This window comes from Scophthalmus maximus, chromosome 22 (genome assembly GCF_022379125.1).
Source record: "Scophthalmus maximus strain ysfricsl-2021 chromosome 22, ASM2237912v1, whole genome shotgun sequence".
Lineage (NCBI taxonomy): Eukaryota > Metazoa > Chordata > Actinopteri > Pleuronectiformes > Scophthalmidae > Scophthalmus > Scophthalmus maximus.
The window spans coordinates 8,260,001-8,283,465 of NC_061536.1; the positions used below are offsets into that span (position 1 = coordinate 8,260,001).

A 23,465-nucleotide genomic window follows, 5' to 3' on the forward strand; every position below is an offset into this window, starting at 1 on the left:
GATGAGCAACAACTCGTGGTTTGAAATTTAAAAAAATTAAAAAACACTTCATAGTGTGTATTAATGATCAATTACAAAAAAGTGTGTGCCTTCACACAAATTAAATCTTAACAAATAAGAAAATGCATATATTATTTTATACATCATGCACAGTAACGTTATTAAGCCACGTTATTTTAGTCAAATGATTTATTTCATAAAATTGTAGTAGTGGAGATAGTCAAGGCATTAACATTATAAATTCATCACATTGATGGGTTGATGAGAACAAATATGACAGTGGACGGATTGAACAAAATTGTTGTCTTACCTCTGCTGTTCATCAGGTTATAAAAACATCATGGCTGACTCCTGGCCTTGGCATCAGTTCTGTCGAAGCGGCTCGATTCCACCCCGCTCCACGATGGTCCGTCCAGCAGCACAGTTCGGCTACTGCTGCTCCGTACTCCACACTGTGGTCGGAGGCAGAAACCAGGTGCCAGGTCCAAACTAGTATCCCTCCATTTCTTTAATCAGGTCCACGTTACTCCAAGCTCCAGCTTTTCAGCTTCCTTGACTTTTTGTTTGAAAAGGTCTCAAACTCCACGAAGCATCAGTCACCTTCGGTCCAGGGCCGCCGCTCTACGCAACAGCTGGACGATACAGTTTTGAGTTTGATCAAGTGCGTCGCAGATTCCTGTGAGAAGTAATATGCAGGCTGCCTTTCTTTCTGCCCTGTCTTTTTTTTCTTTTCCTTTTTTTTTTTTTTTGTCGGTTCTGGTTTAGGCTCTCAGTCACGGTTGTCGGGGTCCACCATCACCTTAACAACCTGGAAAGTGACAGAGAGACAAACAAAGTTAGAAACTAGCACATTCTGCAACATTTACTGGAACCTATTTGGCTTCAAAGCCCGGAGAAAACATATTTAACGTTTACAGGAAACAATTTCATCCCGACTTCAGACATCCAAATTGACTGGCTGATCAAAGGTGCACAATAAGCAAAACGTGTAGTTGCCTGAGCCGGTCAAACTGGTACTAATCATACCAATTTTATTTTAGCAAGAGATTTGACAGCTGACAACGCCTTCCACATGTGAAGGTTGTTTTAAGCCCCCGGGACAAAGTCAAGCCGCTGATAATGTATCGCCAAAGGAACATGGGTGTGCCACTGACAACGTCATCGACCTGCGTGCGTGCAACAGCCTTTTATTCCTTTCACACTTTGAAATCTCTCCATCTACCATTATTACCGTTCGCTCCATTTCAATATTGATCACTTCATGAATGAGAACACAGCTGTAGCCGCTGAGCAATTTCTAGGTATTAATGAAGATTATATTTACAATTACAATTATATTGTCTTTATTTGGTAATTCTAGTGTTAAATATCAGACTCTCCAGTTCTCAGTTCCCCCTTTTGTTGCCCCAACCACAAAAATCACTCCACCCTCTCTCTCCCTCTGCCACCCTTTCTTGTTCTTCTTTCCATCCATCATGCCTCTCTCTCTCTCTCTCTCTCTCTCTCTCTCTCTCTCTCTCTCTCTCTCTCTCTCTCTCTCTCTCTCTCTCTCTCTCTCTCTCTCTCTCTCTCTCTCTCTCTCTCTCTCTCTCTCTCTCTCTCTCTCTCTCTCTCTCTCTCTCTCTCTCTCTCTGCCCCTTACCGCAAATCTAAATCTGAGTCTGTATTTATACAAAGCCAGTTTCCTTGGGTCAGTTTGACTAGTGTGTTTAAGTGTGTAGTTGTGTGCGTGCGTTTGGCTACATCCATACTACTATGTTTTCTAAAACTAAAACGATCTCTGCCAGACGGGCGCTTTAGCTCCACATCAGAAGTAACCTCCGTCTATACTAACACACCTGAAAATGCAATATCACGTGACTATTCGTGTACGTTGAGCATGTGCAGAAAGCAGATAGTCGGCTCTGCTGTTGGTTGCTCGGTTACAGAAAACACTAATAGTGAGAAACGGCCATGGTGAAAAAGCAATGACGAGGGATTTCTTTTCTTGGGCCGACAAAGACGTCGAACCGATACTGACGGTAAGCGCTCACAACGTTTCGCCTTCAACGCTGGTCGTCCAGTTGTGGCCGATAAGACGGGAGCGACTGCGGGGTGGCTGCGTCATCGCTTCCAAACGTCTCAGTGTTTTGCCCGTCCACACAGCTCTGGAGTTTTTAAACTAAATTGGGTCGAGCAGCGTTTGCAAACTTCTCAATTTTAGGCACTCGGAAACTCCAGAGTTGTGAGGAGGGCAGGCGGAAAACGTAGCAGCAGTGGAGCTTTTTTTTTTAAACTAAAATGTAGCTGTGTGGATGCTTTTATATTTCCACTATGAGTTTGGAATTCTTCCCTTCAAGTTGAAATGTATGTTAAAAAAAATAAATCATTTGTATCCCAGGACACCTGTTCAGTGGTTCACCTGGTCCAGACGCGACCCGACCACTTCCTTATGCAGCTCTAACTTTGTTTGGACTACAGGCAGAAAATGAACACACCAGCTACTTGAGAACTTGAGTGCGTCATTATCTGAAAAGGGATATCTGCTGTTTGAAAAGAGAGGGAAGAGGGAGAGGGAGAGAGAGAGAGAGAGAGAGAGAGAGAGAGAGAGAGAGAGAGAGAGAGGGAGAGAGAGAGGGAGAGAGAGAGGGGGAGAGGGAGAGAGAGAGAGAGAGAGAGAGAGAGAGGGAGAGAGAGAGAGAGAGGGGGGGAGAGGGAGAGAGAGGGAGAGGGAGAGAGAGAGAGAGAGAGAGAGAGAGGGAGAAAGAGGGAGAGGGAGAGAGAGAGAGAGAGACTGCTGGCATGAGTATTAAAGCGCTTTATGAGTCATTACTGAAATTATGAGTCCTTTTTTTAAGGCCCTCCCATCATAAACGCGATTGTTTTTGATATTTTAAACATGGTTTTGAAAAAAAAAAGGGGGGGTCACGTGTTCCCAGGTAAGCCTTGAGGTATACATCAAATAAACATGTGAGTTTAATGATCCCTGGCTTAAAACACTCAGACATACACACACACACACACCTACAACAACAAAAAATGTTACAGCCATACAGGTTCTGATGTTTTTCCCCAGGCTTTTAAATCCTCACTAAGAAATTACACTGAGCACACACCCACACACACATAGAGACGTCCGGTTATTACATGATTGACCACATAATAGCATTAGCTATTAGAGCTGAAAGAAAGTAAAAGAATAATGTTCTTGTCAAGAGTGAAAAAAAAAGAAAAGAAGAAAAAAAACTGGAGGGCGACTTACTCATTAGAAGTATATTCACAACAGGAAAAAGGGAGAAAAACGTTTTCTCTCAGTTAAAGAGTGAGTGTGGCTCTAAATATTTCCCCTGTGGAACTCTGACTCAGTCGGGCTGCTGCTTATTCATTTACTCAATCACCGTCTTTCCCTGCCAATCTGTTCTTCTCCTTATCCTCCCCCTTTTCTTTTATTTGTCCACCATGCCACCGTGACTTATCTCTTTTCTCTTTCCATTCCCCATTACAGCTCCCCGTTTCTACATCTCATGGCCGTCAAATTCAAACTACTCCTAACTTTTCCCTCCCTATATGCCCTCCACCTCTCCGTCTTTCCCATCAATCCGTCACTGAGCTCTCTGTCATATTCATACGCTTCTTCTGTCTGTTTTTCCAACTGTCATTGTGGCTGAACAACCCCCCCCCACCCGCGGCCAAAAAGCCGCTGCCTCCTGCACTCCGACCCCCCTCCACGAATGCGTGTGGTCCGGTCCGACTATAGACCGTTACATTGTCCCAGACAGGTTGGACTACGCCACTAGCCAGCAGACGTGGGGGTGGAGGAGGTGGGGTTTGGAGAGCGGGGGGTTCCGAGGGAATGTTTGTTTTTCTGTTTCCAATTTGGTCCAGCCCGAGGAACTCCACACTCCGCTCTGTCTCAAACACACCATTCATGACGGCCTGACGTACATGATTACACACAAATACCCACTCACTAACTCTCCCTCGCTCTCTCACACACACACACACACACACACACACACACACACACACACACACACACACACACACACACACACACACACACACACACACACACACACACACACACACACACACACACACACACACACACACACACACACACACACACACACACACACACACACACACACACACACACACGCATGTAGCCATACATATGTTGAGCGCCTAACCACAGACACACACATCCTGTAGGTGCACGCTCGACGGCCGTGCACACTCGGCGCAGATTCGTCAATCGTCAATCATTTTCACCATGAAGCACAAGCCCTTTCATTTATCTCGTTTTTCATCTTTTTATTGTTTTCCTCATTTGTTATTGCTAATGCTGTTTCAATTGACATGGTGGTCGAGCTAATTATGCTCGTTTCTTCCTCGTCTTTGAGTGAATTTCTTCCCTTTTTTTTCCGCCTCTGTCCCCAAGAAAAAGATTGTCTTTGAAAGGCCTTTTTGATGTGTCTCACTGCATTTTTAGACATTGTGTAGACACAGTTAAGCTCCATGTTCCATCAATTAGAGCACAGAGAGCACATTGTCCCGTATTCAAAACCAACTCAACTGTTCCATCTGAAAAGGATTATTTTAGTCACTTTTGTTGTTTGGATTTCAAAAGGAAAAACGCTGATGTTTGCATGTACTTTTAAAACTATATCGTACCAATACAAACAAATAGGCCGACCAACAGATAGACAGATATAAGAGCTTCTTCTGATGCCTGTTGGTTTGTTTTGAAATGTCATGTAGACCGAGTCTGGTTCCACATTCCATCGATTACACGTTGGACAGAAAGGAAGCCACACTGTTTTTTTTATTTTGATTCAAAAGCTACAGCTGAAAAATTACAGGATGGTTCTGTTGGTTTCATTGTTTGTATTTCAAATTCATAAAGCGTGACATTCAAAAGACAGAAAATCAGATAACAGCGGCAGACACATACAGTAGGATTTGCCAGCATATTATTTTTTCTTCTACTAGTTTGAAAAAAGGTATAAAATGTTGGGCCTGCTGTACTCATGCAAATACATTAAGCAGCATGGGTAAATAAAACATTTGCATATATTTATTTCATTTTCTTTTAATGCTTTTAAATTCTTAATGTGTTGTAATTGTTTTGTGTTTTGAGTGCTATAAATAGGAAGACTTAGCTGAAGTTACAGCACAACTATTTCTGCCCTGGAAACAAAATGCTGAAGAGGGTCTTTTTTTTTTTTCTTCTTTTCATGTGTTGACTCATCACTAGTGCAACATGGATTTAACATCGACTGCTGAATAAGAGGTGAAAGAGCAGGCGAACACAACAGGGGAGGGAGACATGAGACGCCTTTAAAAATATTCACCAAATGAGCCTGACACTGACCTTATGAGTGAAACATTTTTAAATATTAAACTGTTCTTTAATCATTTGATCCAAAGAGCCAAATCTGTTGTTATTATGTTTTCCCCTTTAGGCATGATTATCATAATGATGAAATGGACTGGCAGAGCAGAAAGAGAGAAAAAAATTAAGGAGTACAGTTCTTCTCCTGATAATCCCTTGACTAGAAAAAACTAACATGATCGCTCCCGGCGGAGGACGTGTCAGAAAGCTGACCCCACCACGAGCGGCGGAGGAGCAGCTGACACTAACTGCTGTCCGTGTCAAAACAGTGTAATGATGATTGTCTATGGTTACGCGCGGAATATTACACTGTTCCTAATGGATTTCTTTTGTACAACGACTCCAACGTCACAGTTCAGACTCACAGCTCATGAGCAGGAATTAGGTTGGCAACTTTTACAATTGCTGAATAGTTTTAAGTCATTTTTCAAGCAAAAAATTCCGATGATGCTCACGTTCCAGATTCTCCTTTCTTTGCTCTTGATAGTTAGTTTTTTTTCCTGACAAAATAAGCCTTGAAATCTATTTTTTTTTTCTTCCTAAAACTGTGTGGTCTAAATGATGACAAGAAATTATGGAGGGAATGATCAACGGAATAATCATTTATGAAAAGATTAATTTGATTCAGTCCGGAATTAAAGCATTACCCATAACTGTAACCCTTTTACATCCTTTTCATTATTAATTAAATTTCAGATCAGTTTACGCATATTTTCTTTTTAAATCAAACTAACTCAGACTTGGCTGAGTCTTGTGAAGTGGCCCCAACCCTTAAATTTGGGCGACTGCCATCTGTGTATAAGCAGAGACAATCAACAACAGTCATGAGACATGAATGCATTGTCATAACAGGACGGCCAGAGAACATCAGCCGAGTAACCTGGATCAACCAGATCTTTGAGCTGCGGAGAATAAAAGTGAGGGAGCGACCTGTCAGTTCATTAACTGTGGGACACGCCCAGAGCTTTTCAAGCTTTGCCGTGAGACAGACGCACGTGCAAGTTTCGACACTGACACTTCCCCTTTATTAGATATGTTCCTGTCAGCGCCTTAAAATACACAAGCAGAGGAAGGATATTAGTCAAATTATTCCACCTCTAATCCTAAAATAAAATAATTCTTGCTGTTACAACCACTGTAACCCGTTTCTTATCTGCACAGCTTTATTTTTTTTGGAAGGAAATTGAATAAAGATTTAATTTGCAAAACTAAAGAAAAAAGAAGTCAAGGGACAGATGGCCAAAAGGAGCTGCTACGTCTAAGATTTTTTAAAAAACAACAACAACATGATAAAACCCAAAGGATGATAAGTCAACCTCTGCCGTGGCCGGTAGAGGGGACAAACTTATATACCAACCACAGTCAAGACAATATCCGCATTAGCCTGTGCATAGCATTAATGTCCTGCCTTGATGTACGATACCAGCAGGAAATCAGGAGCAGCATAAATCAACACGGGACTGTTGATTTTGACCTTGCTCTCCACAGCCAAGACTCTCATACATCAAAAATAATGGAGAACAAACTCTGCTTCAGTGGTAGTTGTAGGCGTAATGGAAGGAACTAGTAGCTGCATAAATCAACATGCTGATTGTTGACTCTTGCCGAGCTGTCTTTTCCCCCAAAATACGGAAAACAAACTACGGCTCTGCCAGAAACACCCACACCCACACATACATCGCCGGCCCAGCCCGAGTCTGAGACATGTCCGATGAATTTAAACACACACACACATACACGCATTCACACACACATAGTCAAATGTACGCATGCACACACCCGTGTATATACCGTATGTGTGTCATGGTTTGGTTCATCTCGGTCTGTGTAGGCTCAAACATTACGTCAGTCCGACACATGCACGTCTGCAGAAGGAATACACTAGGCCATAGACACACACACACACACACACACACACACACACACACACACACACACACAGTGCTACACGCTCTACAAACCTCTATCATGTGTACACACGCACGTACACATAATCACACACACTTTCCACTTTGGGAGAATCGGACGTTTCCTGCGAGCTCCGGGCCCCGACGGGAAAAATGTCTGGACAAACTGAAGGCGCGCGCACGCGCGCACCCACGCGTACACATACAGACACACACACACACACACACACACACACACACACAACGGAACATTTCTAACCCACAATGTTGACTTTATATTCCTTTCCAGAGCCCTCCTATCGGCACACTGGCCAAGTGAAGCAGCGTTTCCCCCAGCTGAACACTATCGGGAAGCAGGACGGGGCGGTTCAGGGGCCTCAGTGATGTCAACGCCGGGCTGGACTCCATTCAAAATCCGGACTTTAATCAGAATCCAAAGCCAAAATACGATCACAGTGAGTCACTGTAATTTCTTTAATGCAGAATTTTCACAGCAATAAAAACACGCTTTAATATTTCTCCGTGTCACAAATCAAACACGCTTGTAGTGCCTCAGAGCGATTAACTTTCCCTTTGATTTGATTCTTCCATAAAGCTCCTCAATAAAAAAAATCTTGTGACTGACGCCAAAGCACCCTGCACCTTCCCGACACTGTAGCAATGAATGGTTATGGTGATTTTTGCAAAGACGAACTGAATGAACGCCCTGGAGCCATATCAATCCACACATAAATCTCGATTTATAATTTAAATTTCCATAAACCACATTTTGAAGCACACCTGCAGGAAGATTAAGAAAAGAAGTCAAACTGTGAACTCTTTCTCTCTCTCTCTCTCTCTCTCTCTCTCTCTCTCTCTCTCTCTCTCTCTCTCTCTCTCTCTCTCTCTCTCTCTCTCTCTCTCTCTCTCTCTCTCTCTCTCTCTCTCTCTCTCTCTCTCTCTCTCTCTCTCTCTCTCTCTCTCTCTCTCTCTCTCTCTCTCTCTGTTTGCAGCTTTTCACAAATGATTAATAATCATCAGTTCATATTCACTGTATCACATACGACAGGTGCATGGTAGGTGTATGCACATTAACAGGAAAGTCGTCTGATACAGTTTGGACTTATTTGACGAGGCTTTGTGCTCCTGACCTCATCGCTCCACATCTTTTTCTGAATGGTCCTGTTTCCTTTCAAATGCAGGTTTCAGCTCCAGGTGATGTGTGCACAAAAATCGTAAAAAAAATAAATAATATATTCATACTTTTATAGATTTTGGTGGTACAGCAAGCCCTTAATGGCTGCACACGTTACACTGATTGATGGACTGTTAGTGGGTGTTAACAACACTGTGAAAAATGTGTGTTCCACTTCACCGCTGCAAGCACCATATGTCCTTCTCCCGCATCTCCTCTATTTTCATGTATTAAATTAAACGCTGTCAATGCTGCTTCACTATTTAGAATTAAACTTAAACTTAAATCCTCAGAACTATTTGAGACATTTTGCTTCAAACTCCCACATGTATAGTCTCAGTAAAGCTGTTGGTCCATGGTGCAGTATAAGTGGAATAAAACCAGGATGTGTTTGAAAAAACAAAGCAAGAAGGCCTCATTTTATCTTATCCTTTAAGACATGACACCACTTTTAAAGTTTTGGGTCCCAAGTGAGATCAATGCAGAGTACTCTCCTGCTTCACAGCTCGCCAAACTAATCCTGAACATTTTTATTATTTGAGAAGAAAAATCAAGTTTTATCTCTATCTGACAACAGGCAAATCCATTGAGGTCTAATTTAAAGCGGGTACAGTGCACAACGAAACATGTGAGGGCACAACGGTCTTACGCTTCACGCAGCTAGAAAAGTTGTGTACGTCAAAGCGACAGTGAAAAACAGAAGGGCGACCAATGAAGTGCCAACACTAAACTGCCACCGTTGCTCCCTGACTCGTCCAACAGAGCGAGAGAGAGAGAGAGAGAATGGGAGAGAAAGAAACGGTGCGAGAGAGAGAGAGAGAGAGAGAGAGGTTCTCACGAAGAGGTGAAATCATCCTCTAAAGAAAGGGAAGAAGACAAGTTGTGTGTGAAGCAGTAAAAAGGCCAAAAGCCATGTTGCAGAACAAACGCCATGCACCCCACTGTGCTATTCCACCCATCGCACACACACACACACACACACACACACACACACACACAGAGAGAGAGACACCCCCCCCCCACACACACACACACACACACACACAGAGACACCCCCCCCCCACACACACACAGTCCCTAAGTAAATTTAACTGTCATCCGTAACGTTTTTGACTATAGAAGTGATTTTGCCCCTTTTCTCTCTCAACTTTTCCTCCTCCCCCTCCTGTGTCTATGTAAATTAGTTCCTTGTCCATCCTTCTGTCCATCCTTCCTTCCTTCTACACTTCCTTTCTATCTATATTCCCTCCTTATGTTTCATCTCTGAAAATGTCAAGAGAGGTCTTAACTTATGTCTTCTCCTTCCATCTCTTTTTCATCGCTCTCCATTTAATTTTACTTTCCTTATCCTTTTTTTTTTCTTCCAGTTCCATACCTTCATCCACCAACCCATCCATACCTCTCTTTCTGTCTCCCCACTCCACAGGCAAACTCTGACCACAGACACCCCCATTTACTCCCCCTTCCCTTATCTCCTCCCTCCTACCTCTCCAGAAAAGAAAAAAACTACGCTTTCCTCCCTCTTTTTTCAACCATGCCTCCTTAACCCCCACCCCCCACTACACACACACACACACACACACACACACGCTTCTGACTGTGGGCCTCTGACACCAATCCTCTCATCTCCGCCCACAAAAGTCTCAAAGACCCCCAGATGTGTGCCCCCTTAATTTCCATTTCAAAAAAGAGCCACCTCCCTCCCTCCATCATCCATCTATCCATGCACACACACACACACACACACACACACACACACACACACACACACACACACACACACACACACACACACACACACACACACACACACACACACACACACACACACACACACACACACACACACACACACACACACACACACACACACACACACACTTCAAAAACACAGTTACACATGCCCATAAAAACACCAGCAAAACTGCACACACAAAAACATGCTGACCATGACAAATATCACTTATCTGACCCCTTTAAAAGGAAGGTGCTGCAGTATATTATCAATAAAACCAGGAGCAAAATATTTTTCAAGATTCATTAAAGTAAATCCCTCGGGGCTACTTGAGCAAGTGTATGAGGTTTAGACGTTTAAACAATAATCTGCAAGAACTAAGTTTGATCTATTATGACAAACTAACTCCAAAAAGGACCTTGAATCTTGAATATTTGAAATAACTAAGACATGGCCACAAGTCATGATCTTCTGTTATTGTTCTGTGCAAAGATTTAATATAAGACCACCACTGTGATGCCAGAACGTCGTGTGAGAGTTAGTTTTTCAATTGACCTGTGGATTATTTTCTGGAATTATCGATTCCTCAAGTCTCTAAATTGCCACGAAATACTTAAAAATAAAAGCTCTCAATAGTTTTAGTTCCAAAATTAAAGATTTTAGGATCACAGGAGACTTAAGAATTCACAACAGGGAAACTGAAAGAGGGAATCTTTTCTCAAAAACGAACCATCTAAGAGATAGATGCTGCTCTACCCTTTTTTTTTTTTTTTTTTACGATAAAGTGCTAAACGTCAGGAGCTAGTCCAACAACAGATCAATGCAGGACTAAATGCCTCGAAATGTGATCAGATCACTATTCAAACCCGCTCTCAGTGTTTCAGAGACAACCCCATCACTGGCATTATACTGCCACTAAGATTCACTAGGGGAAAAAAAACCCAACCCAAGGCTGTGGTTTTCAGCTCAAAGTCAACCGTTTCATTTCACGTCATAGGATTTCCTGCAACACACATGACACATTGAACTAACGTTATAGTACCAGGACGAGAATCTGCACCTTGAAAGGTGCTGCGTAAGAGGAGATGAATCCCTGCTACTTTCTGAGTGAGTGTGGTTTGAAGTGAAGCCCTGAGGGCATCAGCTTAAACTGTCTGCAGGGCTGTGCCCTCTAAAGACCAACGCTGCTACTGTGGGATTTATCAGTATCAGTAAACCAAGCCCAGCGCCACCATGCCGAGAACAGGTGAGACAGTTTAGCCGTGCCCGGCTGAATTTCACTGGTTCTCTTGGATTTGGGCCGCAAATGTCAAGCTGGACCAGACGGAGGTTGGAAGAGCGTCATGTCTCCCTCTGCTTATTTAACCAGGGTGAAATGAATAAAATAACACAGGCCAAACTGGCCATCCGTCAGTTGCCAGATCCATTCTTAATTAATTCTAATGTTTCTTCAACAGTCCACACGGCCGGACCAGGCACACACACGAAAAAGAAATCAGCCGAGGCTATTCAATAAAAAAAGAAAAAAGAATATACATGTTAGTCGTTTAAATCATAGTTTTAATTTGACGGGACGCCGTAAAAAGTCTGCCCCTTATTACACACACACACACACACACACACACACACACACACACACACACACACACACACACACACACACACACACACACACACACACACACACACACACACACACACACACACACACACACACACACACACACACACACACACACACACACACACACACACACACACACACACACACAGACCAAGGGCCACATTGACAGACACACGCATGCATGCACACGGAGTGAGGACAAAGACTACTTTGAAAAGTTACTCAGCCACCAGATGTTTTAGCCAGATCCCAGACTACAATACTAATGGGGCTGTACGTGTGTGTGTGTGTGTGTGTGTGTGTGTGTGTGTGTGTGTGTGTGTGTGTGCAATAGGGGGAGTAAGCACAATTCTTTCTTTTTTTTAAGAAACAAAAATGAGTTGCCCCCCTTCCACAGCCAGTACAGTGTACAGTAATAACCATGTTGCATATACACTTCAGAAATTAAACTTATTGCTTTAATATTTCACACTTAATCATGCACGTACACACACACACACACAAAGAGACAGATCAATATATAAAAGGGCAATTTTATCAAATAAAACGCATCATAAATGACAGGGTTAATATTACATGCAAAAGCCAGGGTTTAGAGATTTTCACACACACGCACACACGAAATTAAGAGGTATTCAGTAGTGACAATGCTGGATGACTGCGCGACGTGCAACAGAAAAGTTTAACACGTCAAACCTCGGAAGAAATATTATTGTGACCGAGAGAGAAACATTGGCAAACAAATGAGTGTATTTACACTTGAACGCAAAGATAATTGCGATCTCTGCGCGAGTAAATTGAGTATTTTGACAGTGGTTATACGACGATCGAGCACAACAGTCTTCCTTGGTTTGCTTTACAGTGAGAATCAAAGAGTTCGAGATAAAGATACAGCGGGAGGGAAAGAGGCACTCAGAAAAAAAAGAGAAAGCAACAACTTTTACAGCTGAGAAATCGCACCGTGCGAACGCGAGCGCGCAGGTTCTTGGTTTGACTACAGACAGAACCGACGGTTGGACTTTCAGTACAGATATAGACAATCGGTGAGTCAGATTCGGTCATAACCGAGCAACCAAAAGGGCCAGACCTGCCCACGACGGAGGTAGATAACGCTGTTATAGAGTGTTACAGATAGACTGTTACAATAACTGATAACGATCTACCAACAATGCTCAACTGTCTGGAAATGAATGTTCACCAACACTGCAGCACTGAAAGCCTGTGGCCATGAGAGGTGGTGTATTTCTGATTTTTATACCAAAGATGTAGAGGAACAGATGTTATGATATTTATGAAGTGTATTGAACTACCGCAGCTTCAAATCACAACAACCACATCACAAATGCACATTTTTAGACCTCGTCGATTATGACTTGTTGATAGAACACAACAACTGAAAGCGAAAAATGCTTGGTCTTTTTTATTTTATTTTTTGCTACAAAAACAACAGGTGGATCTTTTGATTCACGTGAAAATCAAACGACTTTCTTTTACATTGAACGTGTCGTCACTTTGGAGTGAGACAACTTTTACGCAAGTGGCTTTCTCAATTAAAAGAAAGAAAGAGAAAAGAAAGGGCTGCAACTTCTAGTCGAGAAAAGTCTCGCTGAATTAAGCAAACAGTACTTGAGGAGAACTCTTCAGTTCTCTCTCTCCATCTGCGCTTTTCAGCTTTCGACACAAAGACGCTCACAACTTGACTCACATCCAGATTCATGCCACTTATGCCACTGTCACATTTTACAGGGCTAATTTTTTTCACCGTTTGTCTGCTGGGTATTGTGTGAGAAAATTACAGATGGGAGTCGCGCTCGTGGGAATACTTGGAGAACAGCAAACAAATGTACTCGTAACAACGCAAGTATACATATCCGCTTTTTTCTGCAGCTTTTGGTACATCTCACAATCACCCTCTCTCCAATTTCTTCATCCCTGTATCGTCTGGCATACACACACAGAAATGCTCCACTGGTTTCTGAAGGTATTTGCATTTAGACAATTATTATATCAATTCCCATCACTGTTTATTGACACCACAAGCAAACAACACAAGCAAAGAGTTCTAGCTACTCCTCATAGTGCAAATAATATAGTTAGATATGATAAGTGTCCGTATGAGGACCTGATGTAAAGGCTGAAGTTGTTTTTTTTGGTCCACTCTACTCATCACAATCTTATGAAATACAATTGCTAAGGGGCAACCAATACTGGAGCTCATTCAAATTCATTATGCAAGGATTCAAACTTTGAAAAGGGCATGTGCAAAATTCCCCTTTAGTGATTTTTGCTGCAGGTTTTGGCTTAATACATACATATATATATATATATATATATATATATATATATATATATATATATATATATATATATATATATATATATAGTCACAAGTTATTGTAATTGGACTTCACTTTTTAATGTGGAGCCATATTTTCAAATGATGAAAAGAGGACGGTTTTATTGACCATTAGCACAATGAGACCTACGATGCCAGTGGAGAAGATATATCAAAATTACTTTTAATGCACCCTCAGTGTAAACAGTCTGACAGACCATATTTACCGTCTTAATTAAAACCTATTTACTATTATCTTATAATGCAGAGTTAATAAAATGAACACAGGGTTTCTAAACCTTTCTAATCGATACCAAGATCTCTGTGACACAAATATCTTTATCAACTCTGTTTTGTTTAAAGATTAAAACTGTTTAAAGTCACATTTCTTTCCTAATGACAAACACTCACCAATATTTGAGCACGTTCTACTTTTCTCTTGTCCTTTTAAAAACCCTGAGACGACACCTGCAGCACAACTTGGAGAAAGACGAGCGGCGATCCAAAGCCACACAAACTTTAAGTAAATGCGTAACTTGCATCTGCATGACGAATGTATAAAGTCAAATTTGTCAAACATACGGGACGTGAAGGAAAAACTACTGACGCGTGGTAAAATGCGTCAACATCTTTTCCACGCGCCGGGACTCTTACGGTGGAAACTACAATTCATTTTCTCACGATTGAGCAAATGAGCACGGATTCATTTTCAGTTGGGACGAGATTCATTTGAAAGTTAATTGAACGCAGCATTAGAGCCAATCTTTCACTGTGGGTTGTTTTGGTTTTTTCCCCCACACGAGGTCAAAACTCGCATGAGAAGTGATTGATAACCGAACGTCGGGGGCGCACAGGAAGCACCAGCGTGATAAGTGCACTGCCGAGTCAAAGCGGTTGCAACTTGTGACTCGAAACGCATCACATCACAAGCCAGCAGGTTTCATTTACTCACCCAGGAGCCAAAGTTGTGTTAAATGAAGATTAAAAAACTCTTTCTGAAACAATTTGTGACCATAAAATGCAGCATATGCTGATTCAGAAACAACATTTTTAGGGATTTAACAGACACTCAAACAGTGACTTTACAAGGAGCGAGCTGACGTCGTATATGTAACAACCTGTTGGTAACAGGAGAGTCCATCACCACAAGGTTATACTGCTGCCTGTGTTAACGCCTTCTACTGGTACATACGCCTAAATCTGCTCAGCCACCAATTTATCAGTCTGCACTGTATCGTGACAGGGGGATTATTGACTCTCTCGGATCAAAGGAAGAAAAATTGTCCCATGTTTAGGATTTGTATGTCCCCAAAAAAGCTTTACAAAAAAAAAAAAAAAAAAAAGTGGGAGGGAAAAAGGGAATCATTTCACCCTAAACCAGGACCATGTGCTCGTTATCTGAAGCAGGCTGTCTAAAACAGACCGACTTAAAAGTCTAAAATAGACCAAAGCCATTAGAGACAAACTCAAGCCTAAACAAGGCTGTACTAACCACAGACGGAGAGTGGGGATGACATTTTGGGCATTTAGCAGACACTGTTTTCCAGACCGACTTCCAGTAACTGCAACAGGAGAATACGCTCAAATCCCTGTATCACTGACGTTACAAGCGGCTAATATAGAGCAATGAAAGAGCCAAGAACAATGTGCCCAGACAGTAAAATAAGTTAGAAACAATTGTGTCCTTGGGATATGAGCAAAACAAGAGACCTGGTCATAAAAAAGTGCTAGCGTCGGAGATTTGAGCCAAGAGAGCCAGAAGCCTTGCAAAAAAAAAAAGGGTTGGGTTTTTTCTTTTTTCTTTAAAGAAACTATCCGTGACAAATGGATGTTTTCCTTTATCTGAACTGCAGGCAGGGTTGAGATGAATAACAGCTGATATAGCTTTAATAGATGTTATCTTTTCCCTGCTTATTTGAACCAGTGAGAGTGAAGACGGTTCGCGTTCATAAATAAATGGGAGAAGAAATTAAAAAATAAAGTGGGAGCTGCGTGTCTGCAAAAAATAGTCCTTGAAAACATGAAATCATATCTGATCCTCTCAAGTTTATACAACGTGACATCTGTTGTATTACCAAGATTGACTGGGTGCTTAATTTGGAGGTCGGGAGATGGTCATTAAATGTCACCTGTAAACACGTACGCTATAATGTCTGAGCAAGGCTTCCCATGTCTACTCATCTGTCACATAAAAATACACAAAAGAAAAAGAAAAAATACACAAAAGGGGAAAAAAATAGAACTCAAAACTTAAATAAGGGAGTACAATGAAAGTTTGGATTCGAGTTGCTCTCGGTTCCACAACACGTGAGAGCTGTTATCTCCTCACATTAGGGAATCGACTTCTTATCACTTCCTCAGACACTTCTGTGGTGGGCAACAGGTTTGTGAATGAGATTACCTAATTGGCTAGACGGCAATAAAAAAGCCAAGACAAACTTTGAATCTGTCCCTGCGTTGGCTGCACGCATTGTATATTTTAACACACACGAAACGGGAGACGACGCTCCGAGAAAGGACACGCTTCAGTCGGGACCAGAAGGGGAGAGAGACGGCAGCATGTGAGCAGAAGTTATAGCAGGAATTATTCTGAATTATTCCCTTGACCGGTGACAGATTACGGCTGGTAATGTAATGTTCTAACTGGATGATTATGAAGAGGAGGCGGCGTTGCAAAAACTTTTACCAACTTCAGTCAACACTGTTGATGAATGGGTTCTTATCTGGCGTGGTTGAGAAATTAACGTTAGTCCCATCAGGTTTCTTCAGGTCTAAACCGACTACTGTGTGCCAAACTTTATGTAATGTACACAATTATTTTTTTATTGAGCTTTGTTTTGGTCGTTTATTAACTTAAGATATATTTGCCTCTATACAATTTTTAAAAAAAGGTTGGTAAAAAACAGGAACAGATTATTTTTGAACTATGGTAACTGCAGTTAAAGGCTTTAGGAAAATGATGGTGTACAACAATCATTTCCATGCCTCCTTCTTTTCAAATCCCTTCGTGACTTAGAGGCAGCAAAATCAATTGCGCCCGTCTACCAATGAAATCACTACAATCCCCCCCCCCTGAAAAAAGCCGCTTGAACTGGGCTGAAGTCTCCTTTTACGCTCCATCTCAAGCCGGCCTCCCCCTCCCCTCCCTGGTAACGCAGCACTACTTTGAAACGACCAAAGACAAATGCATGGCAGCCCACAAAATCACTACAGTTGTTCCTCATGTCTTACAGAACATCAAACCATCAATAAAACACAGGAGATACATTCCAGCTAGTTGAACAGGACATTTCTGACTTCCCTCACTCCATGTGTTCTCTCTCTCTCCTGCTCTCATTCTGGTTCTCTCTCTCTCTCTCTCTCTCTCTCTCTCTCCCCCCAAAAAACTTTCTCTCTTCCCAGTTCCACCGCAGAGACTTCACATATTGCAGCCATATGAGTAAGCCATGGCTGCCTCCACGGCTCATACAGACACACGCACACACACACACACACACACAGAGACAGGAAAAAGTGCTGTGCTCTCTCACACACACACACACACACACACACACACACACACACACACACACACACACACACACACACACACACACACACACACACACACACACACACACACACACACACACACACACACACACACACACACACACACACACACACACACACACACACACACACACACACACACACACACACAGGAAAGAGTTTTACAAGCAGAGGTTCTCTTTAGGAAGTCGTCAACTGTTTTGACGTTTAATAGGAGCAACGAACAAGGCCGTAAGATACAATAATATCCAGTGTCTTGAAAGGAGACATTTTAAAAAAGGTAATAGAGCTCCACTGTAACGTTGCAATTTTTTTTTTCTCAACAAATTTTATAGAAACTTGTTAAAAGTTTATAAAAGTCTTACAAAGTGATACTACATGCATGACAGCCTAGAAAATGTCAACTTTGTTATTCGGACGTACAACGTGTTGAAGATATTCAGGTTGGAGTTATGTTATGTGTCATATCTGACAAAACAACAAACAGGACAGAAATAAAAAAGTCTAAAAACTATTTTCCAACTGAAAAAAGCACTTCATCCTAATTTCCTCACAAAGCGCCTTGAGGTGCCGTGATGAGAATCAAACTACTGGATCGGCATCCCCCACATCAGATTACCAGAAATAGAAAAAAAGAACAAAATGACATCTATTAAGATTTTTTTCTTTTTTAAATATGTCACCTGATGCAAAGCGGCAGGGAGCAGATGTTGGAAGAAGTTACACACGGAGCCGGGCAGCTCACTTAAAAATACTGGATACTGAACTTTAACCGAGACAAATATCCCCAGCTTCTACAGTGAAACCCGTCGGTGACTTCACTTTGACAGCATTTTAAGTCTGTTTTCATTTTAAATAAGTAATAAAAGTAACAATTTGTCACCGTCGTAAATCTCACAGAAGACACGTGGCTTACAATCCTGTCTGTCCTTAAGTAAAATTCAGCGGAGTTATGTGCTTGAAAAATACGCTCTGTGTTTATAGCGCAAGAGTAAGTATTTGTGTAAGAACGGCTGCGTTTTTAAAAGTTGAAAAGCAAACCAAACATTAAAGGTCTCGTGAATCAATTTGTTCATTTGTGCTTTTGCCCAAGTTTCTCCAATTGGAGAGGCGCACGCAAACATTTTCACCCTGCTACAAAACGTGCAAAAACAACTATTTGTCAGAGGAAAAACTTTTTTTTTTTCACGAAACACGGGAGGGGGACAACTTTATCAAACAAGATGCAAACTTTTTTAAAGTCTGTGCAACAGCTCGGGGAGATTTCCGCTTTCACAACGAAGGGCCGTGACGCTGAAGATGCGCATGCTTTATATTTCCTCCAACTATTCTCCAATGAATAAATTAGACCGATAATACGAATACAGAACTGTCCGCTTTTTCAAGCAGCTGCGAACAAGTGTGGGGGTCACAGAGACGTCTGCTCTGCCTTCAAAAAAAGGAAAATAATAATAATAATAATAATCTGAGGTCATCTGCGGAATAAAAGTCGCCGGACACACAGGCGGTTCCTTTTTTTCGGGGGCCCAGAGTTGGAGAACTGTGTGGAGGACTATGCAAAAAGCTTCCTTGCAGTGTGTGTATGTGTGTGTGTGTGTGTGTGTGTGTGTGTGTGTCTCATTGTGCTGGCTTCACATACTCTGCTCTCCCCTCAGAGTTGTCATGCCTACCCAGCTCCCTTATCTCAAAGGAACATCACAGTTTCTTAGACAGGAGAGGTAGTGAAGAAGAGGAGGGGGGGGGGGGGAACTTTTTTCAAAGTCGAGTGGTGGAAATGCAACTCAGCCTCCTTCCCGGCATCACTCACGAAAAGTCCCACAATAGCGGATGAATAAATAAACTAAATGTTTGAGCTGCTAAGTGATTGTTTCTCCCCCCCCCCCCCCCTCCCCTCCCCCTCAAAGCTGATAAGAGAGGATGTTTTCTATCTTTTTTTTCTCATGCGACAGTCCACATCCACACACCATGCAACAACAACAACAACAACAACAACAGCTGTAAAGCACCCTAATAAACACGGCCTCTTCCCACGGAAAGGCACTTTTAGCCCCCCAGAAAACAGTGCGAGAGCAGCATCTCAACCGCGTTCACGAGCTCCTCTTCCTGCGTCACTGCGGAGCAGCAGCACATCTGAACTTGAGTAGATCGAAGTGTGTAGAGTAGTAGTAATGTGGGGGGGGGGGGGGTGAAAAAAAGTTATCAATGAAAAATACTCGAAACATTCGAAAAAAAAAAAAAAAAAAAAAAAAAAGTTGTAGTAGTTGCACGAGAGCTCCAGTGTGGCGACACACTCGGGGTCACCGGCTTCTTCCCTCGGGCTCTCGCTTCAGGATGCCGCTTGTCGTAAAGTGAGTGTCGGAGTGTGCGTGGGAGGGGGGGGGAGGGAGGGAGGGGGTCGAGAAATAAATAATAGAAACACAAGTAAAAAAAAATGTAAAAAAAAGTTACAGAAAGCACACAAACCTACTTGAGGCGACTTTAAAGTCTCTCTCCGCGTTGCTGCTGCTTCTGCCGCCGCCGCCGCCGCCGCCGCCTTCAGGCTCCGTCTCAAATCACAGCAGTAGCCGTCCCCCGGTAGCAGCAGCCCCCAATTTGTATTTGTGCGGCGTTTGTGTGTCCTAACCCTAAATGTAAATTGGCCATGTGAATTCAAAGCGGCGGCGCTGCTCTCTCTCTCTCTCTCTCTCTCTCTCTCCCCTTCTCTTTCCTCCCCTCTCTCATTCAGCAGATCCCTCTTTTTCTTTTTTTCCCCCCTTTCTCTTCTCTCTCCTGACCGCCGCCGCTCAGGCCGTTAGTTACATAAGACGCAAAGCGACTGCTGCCCGTCGTAAAAACACCAACCGACGGCTACAGTACACACACACCCAGCGATATTTGGTGTTCCCTAAACGCAGCACGGTGCAGCCGCGGGCTTCCTGTCCTCTGCGTCTCCGCCGCGGACGGAACAAATCTCATCTCCGCACTCGTGCGACAGACAACGTGCATTTCATGCTCTCGCCGAGCTACAGTCCACCCGGAACACCGTGCGTCGCCGCCGCCGCGCTTTAATTTTTCTGTGTTGTTGTTGTTGGTGGTGTGTTATTATTTATTTTTTATTTTTTTTTGTCGGTTCTTCCGTTCACTGCACCGACTAGCACACGGAGCTGCGGTGTGCGCGCGTCGCGTCGCGTTGCTATAGTGTTGCCTATTGGAGCAGCTTACCTGTTGATCAAAAATAAGCATTAGCCTCTTTCTCTCTCTCTCTCTCAGTCTCTCTGTGTGTGTGTTGCCTCTGTCAGCAGCCTGTTAAGATGGTGGCCGGTTGGCCGGTGGCTCGGCTGGCTCGTCTCTTTGAGGGGTTTTTTTTTTTTGGCTTGTTTGTTGATGATGTCGGACGGTGTGACTGTGTCTCTCTCTCTCTCTCTCTCTTTGGTCTTGAGAGAGGGGGGGGGGGGGGCGGACGGAGTCAGTCGAGGCTTCGCGGAAACACATTAGACTACAGGCTAAACGCCGACTGATTGGTGAGTGCTGTTGCCATATTCCGTTGTTAATGGGTTTTGATATCGAGGCGACCCCCACCACCACCACCGGCAGCGGCTGGCTCACAGCAACCCGAAGCTGAGCAGCTCGTTATCTTTCTTTCTTTTCTTTGTGCTGTTGCTCAGAGTATGGCGTTATCGCTTAGCTCTCTCTCTCTCTCTCTCTCTCTCTCTCTCTGTTGGCTGAGGACATTACGTCACAGCAGGAAGACACAGCAGCTCTATTAATATCGAGGAAGCCACCCCGAAGACTGACTCTTAAAGTGACACGACCCTCTTTATCTCACCTATTTACACACCGACCCAGCACCAGCCGCACTGAAATCAGAGAACACGTACTGACTCCTAAAGGTGACGAACACTGTGAATGTCACGCTCTGAAGGTGTTGAGACCACACGAAAAACACTTGGCTAAAAAGCAATGAGTCTAAGTGATAAACACACCGTCATCTCACTTTTAATTACACCGAATTCAAGAACACTGACTCTTAAAGTGACAAACACCCACATCACGTCTCAGATGAAAATCAGTAAGTTTGATTTTAAAGTGATAAACACGCTGTCACCTCACTTATTAACACACTTAACACTTAACCAAAATCAAAGAACACTGACTCTGGAGGTGACAAACACTGTGAATGTCATGCTCTGAAGGTTTTGAGACCACAGAAAAAATCACTCCGATAAAAATCAATAAGTCTAATTCAATTTTAAAGTGATAAACACACTGTTATCTCACCCAATTTGAACACTGAACCAAAATCAACCACACCGACGAAGTGACAAACACTTTACGTCATGTTTAAAAATGTGTTCACACCACTCGGATTCAATCAATAAGTTTGATTTTAAAATGATAAAGTTATCGCAGTCATTTAGACAGTTAATAATATTAATACTAGTGTCAACCACATCAAACACCCACCTCACGTCTCAGATAAAATCAATAAGTTTGATTTCAATTAAGTGACAGACACTTCACGTCATTTGTAAAAATGTGTTCAAACCACTCAGATGCAATCAATAAGTTTGATTTTATAGTTATTTACACGGTAAATACTATTGATACTTGTATAATCAATACTGAAATCAAGAACACTGACTCTCGAAGCCACAACCACTTCAGATGTCATGTTTAGAATGTAATACACCCCCCCCAAAAAAAATCAAATCAATAAGTTTGATTTTAAAGTGATGAAGTAATCTCAGTTATTTAGACAGTTAATAATATTAATACTATAGTCAAAAAACTGACTCTTGAAGTGACAAACACTTCATATGTCATGTTTAAAATGTGTTTAAACCACAAAAAAACACGGAGCAAGTCTAAAAGCATAACTTGATTAAAAATCTGCAGGATATATAAAATGGGATGAAATGATCTAATTTGACATTAAATTAGTCTTCCCAGTAACATCAGAGGTCCATGTATATTAATAACTCTTATTCCCAGTTAACCATAGAGCAAAAATAATGTTTTTATAATGAATGGACTTCATTAGCAGCTAGCATATCTATGTGGCACCTCTTTAGATACAGTATGGGTCATGGAACAGTTAAGTCACTCTCTCAATTCCTGATTTGATGCTATCTCTGTTGCTACAGACAACTGAACCTCTGATCAATTTTTTCCATCATTGAATTGATGATCTTATTCAAGCCACCTTACAGTGATGTTGTTCCGTGGTTTGGTGTTGCATATTCAGTCAGGCCTTAAATTTTTAATCATGGCCACAATGCAAAAATAATCAAAGAGTAGTTTACAGGACTGTTGTGGGGGAACTGGATGACATGAATAATAAATATGCCCTTGTTAGCTCAATATGAAAACCAGGCTCTGGCTAAGTCTCTCACCCTCTCCTTCGCAGTCCTCCCCTCGTCGCCCCATGGGGAGGAAGGGACTGTGAACTTTTTAGTCTCCCTTTCAAACACTGCCCTTCAAAAGCCAAAGGTAGGAATGTTTTTGCTAACAAAGGCAATAGTGCAGCCTCCAGGCACACACACTGCATGGATCCACCCCATCCTGAGTGCAGCAGGCTTTGGATGGACTACAGAGGAAGAGTCACATTGAGGGAATAATGCACCTGCCACCTGCTGCATGTCTTGTACATAAATTTCCCATTGATTTCCTTTTTTTTTTTAGATTCCCCCTTTCCTCACCTCCCACGATTATTTCCTTGATATCTTCAATTCTTTATTCAAGAAAGAGATTGTGTGCCCAGTTTCCTCCTCTTAGTTTTTTA

General features: G+C 42.4%; 1 protein-coding gene across 6 annotated transcripts in view; it reads right to left on the reverse strand.

Annotated features, from left to right (window-relative positions):
* The window catches only part of trps1 (trichorhinophalangeal syndrome I), a 108,110-nt gene extending 86,727 nt beyond the window's left edge, over window positions 1-21,383 (reverse strand). For 3 of the 6 annotated variants that reach the window (XM_035620568.2, XM_035620567.2, XM_035620564.2), the window contains exons 1-2: window positions 20,168-21,383; window positions 311-808 (exon numbers count right to left, since the gene is read on the reverse strand). In XM_035620568.2, the coding sequence (XP_035476461.1) occupies window positions 311-323 (13 nt within the window). In that variant the 5' untranslated portion in view covers window positions 324-808; window positions 20,168-21,383. Of the gene's footprint in view, window positions 1-310; window positions 809-3,241; window positions 3,482-20,167 lie in introns of those variants that run through there. The other 3 variants (XM_035620566.2, XM_035620565.2, XM_047330155.1) reach the window with 3 other exon arrangements.
* Window positions 21,384-23,465: the final 2,082 nt, after the last annotated feature.